Raw genomic sequence first — 15,197 nt, 5'->3', positions numbered from 1 at the left:
GGAGCTATCTCGGAATCTTTTCGCCTCTATGTCCTATCACCCAAGGAGCCAGGTTTCAAACAGCTGTCCTTGGAACGTTGATATGTGTCACCTGAGGGGAGATACGTAGCTCACAAGGCGTGATGTGTTGCTGTTAAGCCTCTGTTCACATCCTGCTATTCCCAGGAATTGCTCCCTATCACGGCTTCATTTTGAGACATTACCGTTTCATTTTGAAATGATGTTATTTTATTCCTTCTGGAGAGCAAATTTCATTTTTTTTAGAGCAAAGATCACCCAAATTTTATTCTCTAATAAAAAGAAAGCATTCACTTAGTATAAATTTGATTCATAGCCTACTTTTCTGAATTATATCCATTCCTTTAAATTTGGTCTGAAGTTGAAGGGTGTGATCTTGTACAGGTCTTTGTCAGCCCACCATATGAAAAGGGAACAGTGATGGCAGAAAAAGTTCAAGAGTTTTTAATTGCCAGCTTTCCCACAGCTTCTCTGTTTAGACCATGTTGGCTGTGACCTTCAATGCAGGGATAAAATTGCATATAGAGATACCACTCAGTCGCGGCACTTATTACTGATGTGATTTCTGCTGAAGGGGATGTGTTTAGACACTTTCACTTTTCTAACACATCCATTGTTAGCACCACTGATGAAACAGCCGATGAAACAGCCCCATTGCCAATATTATCAGCAGAGGCAAAAGCTGAAAAATCCCATGGTACTTGTTTAACAGATTTGTTTTCTGCTTAATCTCCCTTTTCCTAGGGGTGTGCCAGCTGTGGTTGACTTTGCTGCCATGCGTGATGCTGTGAAAAAGTTAGGAGGAAATCCAGAGAAAATAAACCCTGTCTGTCCCGCTGACCTTGTCATTGATCATTCCATCCAGGTTGATTTCAACAGAAGGTGAGAGACTAGGATGAACAGTTGGGTTTTCTGCTTTGTGCAAAATCTCAGAGTGTAAGTCTTTTTTGTGTGTAAAAGGGAACCCTCCTGCACTGTTGGTGGGAATGTAAATTGATACAACCACTATAGAGTTTCCTTAAAAAACTAAAAATAGAACTATCATATGACCCAGCAATCCCACTACTGGGCATATACCCTGAGAAAACCATATTTCAAAAAGACTCATGTACCACAATGTTCATTGCAGCACTATTTACAATAGCCAGGACATGGAACCAACCTAAATGTCCATCATCACATGAATGGATAAAGAAGATGTGGCACATATATACAATGGAATATTACTCAGCCATAAAAAGAAACAAAATTGAGTTATTTGTAGTGAGGTGGATGCACCTAGAGTCTGTCATACAGAGTAAAGTAAGTCAGAAAGAGAAAAACAAATACTGTATGCTAACACATATATATGGAATCTAAAAAAAAAAAAAAAAAAAGGTACTGATGAACCTAGTTGCAGGGCAGGAATAAAGAGGTAAACATAGAAAATGGACTTGAGGACACGGGGTGGGAGGGTGAAGCTGGGGCAAAGTGAGAGTAGCATCCACATATATACACTACCAAATGTGAAATAGTTGGCTGGTGGGAAGCAGCAGCATAGCACAGGGAGATCTGCTTGGTGCTTTGCGATGACCTACAGGGGTGGGATAGGGAGGATGGGAGGGAGGCTCAAGAGGGAGGGGATATGGGGACACATGTATGCATATGGCTGATTCGCTTTGTTGTACAACAGAAACTAACACAGTATTGTGAAGCAATTATACTCCAATAAAGATCTATTAAAAAATAAAAAAAATTTAAAAAAGAAGAAAAATCTTTAAAAAGTATATTCAGGAAAACTCAAACTTAATAAATATTTTCCCCTGAAGTTTTTTTTTTTTTCAGGGTGGGGGCAGGGGGGATTAAGTCTTTTTTTTTTTTCTGTTTACTTCTTGGGTGAGAACAGCCTGTGTTTAAGCTTGAAGTCTGGGTGAAAAACACATACAAATTCTGCCATGAGAGCTTGTCAATACAAGTATGTGTTTGACTTTAAAAGAGTTTGGCTTTTTTTTTTTTTTTCCAACCACTGGAGTCTTATTCCATTTTGATTCCAAGTAACTATTTCATATCTGGCCATCTCTGCCTCTCCACGTGGGTGTCCATAAACTCTACCCTTTTCCTTATTTCCTTCTATTGTTCAGGATATCCACTTCTCTCTTCCTGCTAAAATCGTACCAACAACCTACCAATCCTACCAATAAAATCTCAGTAGCAGAAGACAATAAGAATTTATTTCTTACACATCTACAAGTTGGGTGGGAGCTCAGCTGATCTCAGCTGAATGCAGTTGGGCAGCTGTGCCTCACCCAGCCTTGGCTGGGTTGACTGCTTACACTGCACTGCACATCGGTAGGGCAGCTGGGACAGCTCCATTCTATGTGTGCTTCTTTGGGAGCCCAGGCTAAAGGAGAAAGCAGCTATGTGGTGATCACAGAGGCTCAAGAAGGCAAGCGGGACCCTGCAGCATCTCTTGAGGCTTAGATGAGGACTGACATAGGATCACTTCTATTCACAATCACATTAACCAAAGCAAGTTGCACAATTTAGCCCAAAGTCAGGGGTGAAGGAGTACACTCCAGTAACTGCAAGATTACACAACGAGGATTTGGATACAAGGAGGGCAACCAGGTACTACTAGAAGGCTGATATCTTAACCTAGAAGTATAACTAAATAAATTATTTCCAACTTTAGATAGAACTTTAGTTAGAAAGAAATAACTGTTCTGCATACAATGCTGGGAAACTTAATTATTTGGTAGAGAGAACAGTTCATATAATTTAAAGCATTAATATTTTAAAAATTAAATCATCAAAGATTTTGAAGAAAATTTAATTATATAGTGTCAAATGTCTTGATAAGAAAAACCTTTCTAAATTTAGAAGCAATGAATGAAACAAAGGGGAAAAAAATCTATAGATTTAATGACTTCAAAGTTACCAGGAGATAACTTGAAAAATATTTTCAGTAAAGAGTTAATATCTCTAATATATAAAGAGTATGTATAACCTATTAAAAAATAGTAAAACCCAGCAAATAAATGGGCAAAGGAAAGTGGACATTTCACAATAAAAGGAAATACAAATGGTAAACAGTATATAAAGCCTTTTCAACTTTACAAGTAATAAAAAGGTAAATTAAATCCTTGAGATACCATTTTCTCTTATCAACATAGTTTAGAAAATAAATGTTATTAATTATAAATGTGTCATGAGGGAGACACTTTTATACACTGCTGATAGCACTACAAATTAGAAATGATGAAAGCAATGTGCCATATCCTTTGTCCTGGAATTTCCACTTCTAAACATACACTTTATAGATATCTGAAATTCAGCAAAAGCTTAATGACTAAATAGTGCTTATTAAAGTATTATTTATAATAGTGAAAATTTAAAAGCATTCTAGGTGTCCAACAAAGGAGAGTGATTTATTAAATTATGGTACATCCTTAAAGTAAATTATTAAGTAACCTTTACGGTTATATTTTAATCCTTAATAACATTTGGAACATGCTCATGTCTTGGCTCAATGAGCTAGATAAAAATTGCATGTATAGAGTGATCTCAGCTCGATGAAACTCTAGGCAAAGATTACAAAATTGGAAAGAGAAGTGCCAAACTGCTAAGTGATTGTAACTATTCTTTATTTTTACAATAAAAAGCTATTGTTTTTATAATAGAAAGTCATTTAAGAATATGAAACCAACCACTCAAAAAAAAAGCAAAAACGTTTATTTGCTTCCTTGGGGATTTAAGTGGGTTCTATACAGCCTCAAGAGAAATGTAGAAACTGGTCATTCTCAAATTAGTATTGCCAATATCCAAACCAGAGAAATTCAGGAATAGAGAGAAAACTGCTTTGTCTCCTGAATTGATGGTTCTTGGAACAAACAGACTGGATACTTGCTAGCTCTTTCCTTTTCTTTGGACTCAACCCATCCTTGGGCAATATGTCCTTTTTTTTTTCTTCCTTAAATCACATAAGCTCAATTTAATGTTTTGATTTCAAAGGGAAGACTTAAAAATACACAAACTATTATCCTATTGGAGAGTATGTTTCCTAAAGTCCCACTTCAGAAATTATTAAAAGTAGCCTCACAAAATCATGGGCAACTTTTTCTTGAAGACTCATTGGTGTTGATGGATTTACCTTCATTTCCCTGGCCTGGAAGGTGAAAGTACTGGTGGAGACAGAATTGTAATTGTTTTAATTTCTAAAGTTATTTGACTCAAAACTCAAAAGAGCTCCTGACAATTAAGCAGGTAAAGAATCTGAGTCAGCACCAAGTTCATTGTGACTTGGTTTCCTCCTTAAACCTTGACATCCATCAACTCTGGTTTCAATTTTTTATGGACCTTTTTCATTTATACTGTAATACTAAAAACATTATGATGAAAATAGCAAAGTCTAGTGGTGAACTTTGATCCAAAATGATATCCAAATCTAGCAAACACTTTTTTTTAATTAAAGAGAAACACTTCTATGAGAAGTATTTTCTTTTTTTAATAAATGTATTTATTTTTGGCTGCGTTAGGTCTTATTTGCTGCGCACAGGCTTTCTCTAGTTGCGGTGAGCGGGCGCTACTCCTCGTTGCAGTGTGCAGGCTTCTCATTGCAGTGGCTTCTCTTGTTGCGGAGCACAGGCTCTAGGTGCGTAGACTTCAGCAGTTGTGCCACGTGGGCTAGTCAGTAGTTGTGGCACGTGGGCTCAGTAGTTGTGGCTTGCGGGCTGTAGAGTGCAAGCTCAGTAGTTGTGGCGCATGGGCTTAGTTGCTCCGTGGCATGTGGGATCTTCCCGGACCAGGGTTCGAACCCGTATCCCCTTCATGGGCAGGTGGATTCTTAACCACTGCACCACCAGAGAAGCCCGAGAAGTATTTTCATCGCTAGTGTTTTGTTTTTATTTCTTGAGTTTGGTTTTGCAATTTGACCTCCCAGTCTCTTTCCTCATTTTTGTAAGGAATTAAGTGTGATGTCTCAGCTTTTGTGGAACTGTGTGCTGTGGGCTTATTTCCAGCTATTTCCAGAATGAAGTAAGGAGTGGTGGGATGGTGAATTTTCTCAGTTAAGTATTTCTAAGCTCTTTCCCTGCTGTGAATAATAGTAATTGGCTTCACACCATCTTTAGGAATCGAGGATCTAACTAACGCATTATTGTAATGTTTTACAAAGTTATCTCAGAAATAACCTTTTTAAAAATCCCAACAAGAGTATCATAGCAATTTCTGACCAGATTTCATGAGTGTCAAAGCTATCTTCTCTATAAATACTGTCTGTGGATTTCTGGAGTACCATTAAATGTAATACTCAGAAACTTTGAACTACATCCAAATCTGATTTCAACTTACATAAATAAGGAGAAATTTCCTCTTTAGTGTGTGAGGCCATTCACATTCAGAGATCTTATTGAAAGCTTACCAGATTGGGTAAATCTAGGAAAGTTCTGAGTGGTGGAAAAATCTGAATTCTAGGTCTGTTTATTCATTCGAATAACTAGAACTAAGTTAACGAGCCAAGGTTAGCATAAAAGATTTTTTGTTTTAGTGAGTAAATAGGGTTGTTTTTTAAATTTTAATTTAACTTTTTTTTTTTTACCTAGAATTTAACATATCTTAAAGCAGCCTAAGCATTTCTGGCTTCTGCTTGTCCTGTGACTATGTCATGTATATTGAACTGATGGTCCCAGCATTCTCTGGGGTAAATGGTCCTCTTCCAACCTTGCTTCTGTTTTGAGAAACTCTGAAATCCTTCCGGAGACAAAAGGATAAGGCATAATGACTGGGAGTCCACATGTGCTCAGAGCTCAGCAGAAGAGATGGGGCAGGGCCATACATGATTAAGAATAATGTTCCAAGATGCCTTCCCTCTTTTTTGTAAAATTAAATCCATTTAACAGACCTATTGTATGTCAGTATTTATTCAAGAAGCAGGTTAGTCTAGAAAAGTAGAGAGATTAGGGAATGCACAGCTTGAATGCAGTTAGTAAGTGTAGGAACCAAATCACTAACTTGGAGAGTCAGGGGGGCTCTTCCAGAAGTGTCACTTAATCTGGGTCCCCAGGCATGTTTACCAAAGAGCCAAGAGCTGGAAAGGCATTCTACACAGAGAGAACAGAGCATGCAAAGGCATGAGGAAGGTGCGGTTTGAGAGAGTATGAGGGCCAGAGTGCAGCTGAAACTAAAAGTTTGGACTGGAGGATGGGAGAGGACTCATAAAGGAAGTCTGACGTCAGACTGAAGGACCTTGTTGTTGTTGTTGTTGTTTTGTGGTACGCGGGCCTCTCACTGCTGTGGCCTCTCCCGTTGTGGAGCACAGGCTCCGGATGCGCAGGCCCAGCGGCCACGGCTCACGGGCCCAGCTGCTCCGCATCACGTGGGATCTTCCCGGACCGGGGCATGAACCCGTGTCCCCTGCATCAGCAGGCGGACTCTAAACCATTGCGCCACCAGGGAAGCCCGAGATCAGCAAACTTTTACTGTAAAGGGCCAACAGTAAATACTTCAGGTTTTGCTGGCCACATACTGTCTCCGTTTATTTGTTTTCCAACCTTTAAAAATATAAAAATTATTCGTTGCTTGACAGCCAAACATACACCGTATTGGGCCAGATTTGACTCATGAACCATAGTTTGTGGACCAACCCCTGCTGTAAGATACTCTCAGAAATTGATTCCATCAAAGCAACTGACACTTATCTGGAAGAATATTCACATCAAGAGAAAAAGGAAAACATCCGCATGGTAACTGAATGTGTATTTGTAGAGTAAATAGTGCGTGCCTCCAGTCTTTTTCTTCTCAAGGAGTGCCCGCCTACCCATGCTCATCTGGCAGACTCCCCCTCGCCCTCCAGGCTACATCGATGTCATCGCCTTCTGGAAGGCATCCCTGGCTCCCTGGTCTGAGTTCATGGCCCTTTCTGGGTGCTCCCATGGCACCCTGTACTTCCCGTATCATGACATTGATAATCACACTCTCATGGTTGCCGGGTTGCTGCTCTGTGTCTCTGGCTAGGCTCTGAGCTCTAGCTGGGCAGCACACATGCCCCTTCTGCACATTTGTATGCCCAGCATGTGGCACCAGGTAGGCTCTGTAGATCATTAACAAGTGACAGAAGAAAGTGGGTACAGTGGTTAAGGTAGAGGCTCCAGGACCGGTCAGACCTGGGTTCAGGTGACCACTCTGTAATGTACAAGCATCTGACCTTGGAGAAGTTAACTAATCTTTCTGTGCCTCCGCTTCCTCTTCCATACATTGGGGTAATGGTAGTACCTACGTGAGGGGTTGTTAGGATGATTGAATGAGTTCATGTGTGTAAAGCACTTAGAGCCTACAATGCACCGTGCAGTCTTGCACTTTGGCTCCTGCTGTTATTATTATGGTAGTTGTTGCTATTACCACCACCACCATCGCTGCTACAGTTTCTGCAACTACTACTACAGGGAGGCAGCATAGGGACTTAGAGCATCATTCTTGAGTCAGACTGCCTGGGTGTCAATACCAATTCCATCATTTACTAGCTGTGAGGTCCTGAACAAGTTTCTTACCCTCTCTGTGTCTGTTTCCTCTTTTGAAAAATGTGGATATTAGTTGCTCCTAGCTCAAAGGGCTATTTTGAAGACTAAATTTAGAAAATAAATGTAAAGCACTTTGGTGCCTAGTTCCTAGTAATGTCAAAAGTGTTAACTATCAATTAGTGAAGTCTGACTTGGGTCTTAGCTACTAATTTCACTATCATTTCCTATGTTCACTCAACCCATGACAGTTTGTAAGCACTTCCTGTGTGCTAACCATGCCGAGTTGTCACTATGACTTACTCTACCTCAAAACAATGTAGTTTGATTATAAAAATTCTGGAAAAGCTTCCTGATGCCCTGAATTGTCCATGTCAGTCCTGATGAACTGAATGACTTGGAGCAAACCTCGGTATATAATCTGGGCTTTACTCATGTTCTTGAGTGTCACCATCCTCCTCATAAACCTCCTTTTGCAAGATAGGAGATTGTGATTCTATAAATTCCTGTGCCTCCTGGCATCACTGGTTCCCTACCTCCCAACATAAAACAGATGAAAATGCCAGCCCAGATATGGCTCAGCTCAGAGAGGTGTTATAACAAGGTCATAGGTAAGAAAGGAGTACAGAAAGAAAGCTTCTTTAAATATCTAAGCTGCTATTGTCATCATAAATGTCTTGAGTCTGTTCCTAAGAGTCAGACTTTATGATTAGAATAGTTTTAACTTAAATCCACTTAATGTTTTCTACCCACCATGTTTAAAGGCATTATAAAAATCACCTGAAACCAAAAAATAATTATTCTTTTTACTTTCTTTAATTACCTTTCCCACGTTAACGAATGCATACCACCACCCAGCAAGCCTGCAGATGAAACTGCCATTTTCTTTATTATCACCTATAAATTTGACCAGTAACATTTTACGCCTTAAAATTTATACATTTAGTCTTTCTCTTTGACAGGGCAGACAGTTTACAGAAGAATCAAGACTTGGAATTTGAAAGAAATAGAGAACGATTTGAATTTTTAAAGGTATGGGCAGAGTTTGGCTCCATTGGTTGATTCTTTATGTGTGTGGGGTATGAGGAAGAGGTGCCAAGGAGGTGAGCTGCATAAAGGTGTGTCTGGTATTCATCATGTTCTCCCCATTTTTCAATCCCAGTGGGGCTCTCTGGCCTTTCGCAACATGCGGATTATTCCTCCTGGCTCAGGAATCATCCACCAGGTGAATCTGGAGTATTTGGCAAGAGTGGTATTTGATCAGGATGGATATTATTACCCAGACAGTCTTGTGGGCACGGATTCGCACACTACCATGATTGATGGTTTGGGCGTTCTCGGTTGGGGTGAGTGTTCTTCTAGGTTCCTATTCCACTTATGCTGTTCTATGTAAATACCTTGATTTACTTTGATACCCTTACATCCCAGCAGCATGAATTTGAGTGACCACAAATATCAGAGAGGTTTTTTTGGTCTGTTTTCCAGTAATTTCCAGTACCCGGAAAAGTGTCTGATGCCTTTTAGGCACTCAGTATAATGTTTGGAAGAATGAATTGGAATAAGCAGCTGGAATTGGAATAAGCAGCTGGAATTGGAATAAGCAGCTGGAATTAGAATAGGCGAAAATCAGCTGGGGTGTTTGTTAAAAACAGCGACTCCTGAAGCCCATTCTTCTTTTTAGTGTGGAATCAAGGGGATTTTGACACAGGTGTTTGGGGGACCACACTTTGAGAAACACTTGTTAAAAATTCTATAGACGGAAATAGAGAAAAGATAACTGTCCTTTATGGAAATATAACTCTACACTAGTAAAACACTATAAGTGGGTTGACTACTTGTTAATGACAGTGTACTATGCCTGAGGGATATCGTGAGGACTAAGGAAAGCATTACTCTGTCACGCCTTTCCACACAGGTGTGGGTGGTATCGAAGCAGAAGCTGTCATGCTGGGCCAGCCAATCAGCATGGTGCTTCCCCAGGTGATTGGCTACAGGCTGATGGGAAATCCCCACCCCCTGGTAACATCCACTGACATCGTGCTCACCATCACCAAGGTAACAATGTGCTGCCTCTTCTGTGGTCTGAGTCACAGTGACAAATAGGAGGAAAGTCCATGATGGAGTCTCTCTTGGTTTCCATGTGCTCTAGAAGTGCTAGGAAACAGTACGTTTATGACTTTAAAAGAGATGACATAAGGAGAGAACTCTGCAGTTAGGTTCCAGATCATTATGTTCATTTTACTCTTCTGTTGCTGCATGGATCTTTTTCTTTAAAAAAAATTCTTTGAAACTGTGAAATAGTTTAAATACACAGAAGTTAAAATGACATTTATATGCCCACCATGTAGACTTAACAGATGGTAACATTTTGCTGTATTTGCTTCAGAGCTCTCTCTGTATGTATATTTTTTAAGAAGTGAAATGTAATATTTATGGCTAAAGCCACCCTCTTCATTTCTAGAGATAATCACTGTCTTGAGGTTATAAGAAATCATTTCCATGCATATGTTTTACTTCTACATTTTTTCCACATGGTTCTTCTTTATATGAAAATAACAAACTATGAATAATTTTTGACTACTTAAAATTCCATTCTCTGTATTATAAGTTACATTATTGTAACAGATGTTTCTCCAAGCTGGAAAATATTAGTTTTGTTTTGTTTTGTTTTTCATTTGCCCTTGTCAGAAATAATCCTTTTTGGTGATTTGCTTGCTTGGCAAAAAGAAGGCAGTTTCATTTTGAAAGACTATTAGAAAAGTAATTTTTTTTTTATTATCACACAAGTTTTTCGGGTTGTATCATTTGAAGGCTTGGGTTATGTGGGATGGATGCTATACTTTTGATTTAATAGTCATGGACATCGGAATCGGATTTATTTGAACACTATAGCTCATCAGAGATGTCCGCATCGTTCAAGTGTGGAATAATATAGGCTCTGCCCACAAAATTTGGCAGAATTCCATGTAACCAAAAGGGCCTGTCCGTGTGGTTGTCCACACTTCATACAGCTGATTTCATGCAGAGCCAAGCCAGTCGTGAGGCTCCAGCCCTGGCTGATGGCTTGTATGGAAAAGGTGTGAGAGTCAGACTGCCTGGATCTTTTGGTTACATTTGACTTATACCTGTGTTCAGGATATTTGTTCATTATACCCTTGAAAACAAGGCATTTGCTTATTCAACAGGTGCAAATCATAATTTATTCAAGTTGAAAGAATTTATTTAATTTTTAGAAAGAAGTTTTCTCATTTGGCAAAACTTTTCTTATTATTTGTGTTTTTATATTACTTTTTCTTTCTTTTTAAAGAAATGTTGCAACATAATTTTAGATTTACAGGGGACTTGATGTAAAGGTAATACAGAGTTCCTGTTACCTTTCTCCCAGCTTCTCCAGATGTTAACATCTTACATAACCATGGTATATTTATCAGAAACAGAAGTAGTTAACATCGGTATGACATTTTTAACTAAACTAGAAACTTCACCAGTTTTTTCAGTAATCCCTTTTCTGTTCGAGGATCTACTCCAAGATACCATGTTGTATTTAGTTGGCCTTACTTTTTAAGTTTTATTTTTAAAAGTAATCAAACATATGTTGGGCTAATTCATTTTTTGTGTTTACTCACAAGGCTACTTTATGAGAATTGCAAGGGGATAGTTCTGCATTTTAAATACAGGTTATCAAGTCTCAAACTCTGCTGTTGTTCTGTTGCTCAGCACCTCCGCCAGGTTGGGGTAGTGGGCAAATTTGTCGAGTTCTTCGGGCCAGGGGTAGCCCAGTTGTCCATTGCCGACCGAGCTACAATTGCCAACATGTGTCCAGAGTATGGAGCCACTGCTGCCTTTTTCCCAGTTGATGAAGTCAGTATCAAGTACCTGGTGCAGACAGGTAAGTGCAGAACCCTGAAAACAGAAGGCCGTTTCTAAAGTTCATAGAACGCTGAGAATTGGAGCACTACCTTCTGCCTCTGTCCCTCGATTAAATAGCTGAGGCATTCAACCTAAAGAAGAGAAGAGAAGGGAAGGGATGGTGGGGAGGGGAAAGCTGCAAAATACATCCAGAGATGAGATTAGTTTCTATGGCTCTAGAGGTGGCCACCGAACCTCTTACTGATCTGGTACCGAATTTGTAACATCTACTGATTTGAAACCAATGGTTTCAGAGAAGTTGAACACTTTCTTAAACTGAAACCTAAAAGAAATTTCTCCTGCATGTCTTCGTGGAGAGGATGACAGGGGATGTAATGAACACTGGGGCCCAACAACAGGTCATGATAAATGTTAACGAAGATCAGACAGTCATCTGTTATAAGGTCCATGCTGAAAGCTGATGACCTTTACAATTCAGTTAAAATGAAGAGGCGAAAAAAAAAGAATGCTGATCTGTTGTGGATCCAAGAATCAAGCTCTCAAACAGGCTTATTTAACTGTCAGAGAACTGGGAGAACTCCGTGTCCATTGGGCAAACCGTGCGTATTATCTCCTGCAACCAGGGTCTTGATCAGAATGAAACAGCAGAGCTTTCAGGGTCATATTCCTGGTGATATAGCATCACGAGTTAGGACTTTGAACTCAAATCTAAACTCAGCTTCGGATCCTGGTTCTGCCATTTACGGCCCGTGTTCCATGGGAAAGTTAATCTTCTTGAGCCACTATTTCCCCATCCATAAATGAGGATAATAACAGTGCTTTTCTCATAAGGTCATGATAAAGCATTAGAGAATGAAATAATGCATTTAAAATGTTTAGCACACAGTGCTGGGCACACAGCTGGTGATCTGTGGTGGGAGACTGCGGGGATTACTATAACAAGAATAATGTGGAATGCTGAGGGTCTGTGGCCAGTTGAAGGCAGATGCGTCAGAGGTATGCTTTGACAATTCGCTGAGGCTTAGGATCCTCTTAATTAAGACCCATAACCAAAGAGAGACGAGTGCTTATAACTGAGAATCTTCTACAGGAAATGGTCACTTCGATAGAACAGCAGATCAGTTAATGGCCCCTAGTAAACAGCAGCATCGGCTAGAGAGTCAGACTGTTAGCCTGAAAGCTGCCATATCAGCAGAGCTCTTGGTGTGTGTTTAAGTGAAATGCCCATTACTTGTATAGCTTCTGGTAGAGGCATTAGTTTAATCAGGAAATATTAACATCTGTTACTTGTTACTTCTTAAAATGCCCATTAGGTCGTGATGAAGAAAAAGTAAAGCATATTAAAAAGTATCTTCAGGCTGTAGGAATGTTTCGGGATTTCAGTGACTCCGCTCAAGACCCAGACTTTGCCCAGGTATGAGAGTGCCTTTCATAAGGTCATGATAAAGGATTAGAGAATGAAATAATGCATTTAAAATGTTTAGCACACAGTGCTGGGCATGTGTATCCTCTTTCTCAAGCCTGTGGTTTTAGTTGTGAATGTGTTTTCTTGGGGGGTGTATTTGTAGGAAATTAGTCACTGCCAAGTTATCGCAGAAGAACAGTGTGGTAAAAGGCTAAAAAAATCAAAAAGATAAGGAATTGTAGACATAAAATAACGTAACTTGTCCCATTCTTCCTGGCCATTAGGTTGAGTATGCTCCCGCCACCCACCGCTTTTTTTTTTTAATAAATTTAATTAATTAATTTATTTTTTGGCTGCGTTGGGTCTTCGTTGCTGCGCGCGGGCTTTCTTTAGTTACGGTGCGCGAGCTTCTCATTGCGGTGGCTTCTCTTGTTGCAGAGCATGGGCTCTAGGCGTGAGGGCTTCAGTAGTTGCAGCACGTGGGTCCTAGAGTGTGTGGGCTTCAGAAGTTGTGGTGTGTGGGCTCATTAGTTGCGGCTCGTGGGCTCTAGAGCGCAGGCTCAGTAGTTGTGGCTCACAGGCTTACCTGCCCCACAGCATGTGGGATCTTCCCAGACCAGGGCTTGAACCCATGTCCCCTGCGTTGGCAGGCAGATTCTTAACCACTGCGCCACCAGGGAAGCCCTGCTCCCCTTTTTTGCTTTACTCCTCTTATGTGGAAGATCTTTGGAAAAGGAGTTTAGAAGGACTGGAGCTATTTAAAGGCTGATAAGCACATCATTATTATAGATGGGGAAAGAAATGGAGGTGCAAGCGAATCAATTTGTTCTGATTTACCCATCGACGTACTTATCTTCATTCATTTTCTAGGGTGCAAACTGAATCCACATTTTTCTCAGCAGCCAAGATTGGAGGGTAAACCAGATGCAGGATCCTTGTTTTGTTTCATATTACATTGATGGAAGGAAATATTCAATTAGACTAGGGCCCATTTCTTGGCATTGATGAGTTAATGGCTGCATTCCCCCAGTCATCTTAGAAAAATTACAATGGTTTATCTATCATTTCAGTAGAAAATCCATCTCATTGACTAACTTAAGCAATAAAAAGGATGTATGAGCTGCTTTGCAAAGATGGCTGAGTGAAAGACCCTGGCGGCAGCCACAATGCCCACCCTGGTCTTTCTGAGAGGTGGCAAGGCTTCTGCCTGTCCCATGCTACCGAAGTGCTCATCTGGAACTTTGGAAATTCATCCCTTCAGTGTAAAATGGACATTGACTTCCTTGGTTTTGAATGTGGTAGTTTAGTTTATTTTTATTGTTGTGGTGTTTTAAATTCTCTGGCATGGCTGTGTTTTTTTCTTTGTGAGTATAATGTCAATTCCACGGTTCCTTTTCTTTTGGGTGCACAGGTTGTGGAGTTAGATTTGAAAACAGTAGTGCCTTGCTGCAGTGGACCCAAAAGGCCTCAGGACAAAGTTGCCGTATCTGACATGAAAAAGGACTTTGAGAGCTGCCTTGGAGCCAAGGTAGGGACCTGGGAGAGGTGGATGGAAATCCTTCCCAGTCCTGCCCCATGCTTGGCTTCTTTGTGCACAGGCTTCACCGCCCTCGATGATGAGTCTTCCTGAAGCCTTGGTGCTGCGGGCGTTTCCTCTCCATCCTATAGTCCTCGATGCCTCCCTCTGCATTAGCTAAGAGCCAGGCAGCTTCCTTAGAGCACTTGATTGCCTGTAAACACAACTCAACCCTCCTTTTCCAAAGCATACCTCCTTTTCACATGACTCACCATGGTGTTCACTCGGCTTGCCCAAACTTTTCTGGCCACTGTACTTTTGTTCATGCCATCCCCTGCCTGCATGTCCCTTCCCCGTCTGCATGCCCTAATCTCTCAGCTCTTCCACAATGTGGCCTCAAATCCCATAGCACAAAGTCATCTCTCCCTCATTTGAACCTTCATGGCATCAGTGGGAAACCCTGTGATGGTGTTTCATAGCCTTTACTTTCATTGTTGGTACTGTATAATATGTGCATGTCTGATTTCCTTTACTACACTGTAGATTGAGGATAGGATTTATGCACAGTCACCTTTGTATCCCACAAAGTGCCCAGCATAGTATCTTGTACACAGTAGATTTTCAATGAAGATTTTTCAAATGAATAAGATTTGTGATGGATTTTATCCGCGGGATGCCAGCATTTTACCAAATGTTCAGCTGCACTGTGTTAGCCTTACTGCTTATGATTGGTTGAATCTGGCCAAAATGGCACCTTTTTCTAAATTTCCATAAAGGTTAGTATCAGCGCCCTCAGTGTAGCCATTACATCTGTACTAATTAGCTCTAATGAGACTAAGCTAAATTTGTAGTTTTAGTCTTTCGGTATTTGAGGTGGGGAAGAATTGTTGATAATTTC

General features: G+C 40.4%; 1 protein-coding gene across 1 annotated transcript in view; it reads left to right on the top strand.

The window, feature by feature from the left end:
* The window catches only part of ACO1 (aconitase 1), a 59,846-nt gene that overhangs the window by 22,532 nt on the left and 22,117 nt on the right, over nucleotides 1-15,197 (top strand). Inside the window, exons 4-10 of the mRNA XM_027088902.1 lie at nucleotides 763-900; nucleotides 8,471-8,540; nucleotides 8,671-8,854; nucleotides 9,424-9,563; nucleotides 11,226-11,397; nucleotides 12,692-12,792; nucleotides 14,195-14,311. Of these exons, the coding sequence (XP_026944703.1) occupies nucleotides 763-900; nucleotides 8,471-8,540; nucleotides 8,671-8,854; nucleotides 9,424-9,563; nucleotides 11,226-11,397; nucleotides 12,692-12,792; nucleotides 14,195-14,311 (922 nt within the window). The remainder of the gene's footprint in view (nucleotides 1-762; nucleotides 901-8,470; nucleotides 8,541-8,670; nucleotides 8,855-9,423; nucleotides 9,564-11,225; nucleotides 11,398-12,691; nucleotides 12,793-14,194; nucleotides 14,312-15,197) is intronic.

The sequence above is a fragment of the Aethalodelphis obliquidens genome, unplaced genomic scaffold, assembly GCF_003676395.1.
Source record: "Aethalodelphis obliquidens isolate GAN/ISIS:26980383/991018 unplaced genomic scaffold, ASM367639v1 scaffold64, whole genome shotgun sequence".
Classification (NCBI taxonomy): Eukaryota; Metazoa; Chordata; class Mammalia; order Artiodactyla; family Delphinidae; genus Aethalodelphis; species Aethalodelphis obliquidens.
Note: the sequence above shows the minus strand (reverse complement) of the source record. Positions and strands in the feature narration are given on the sequence as shown.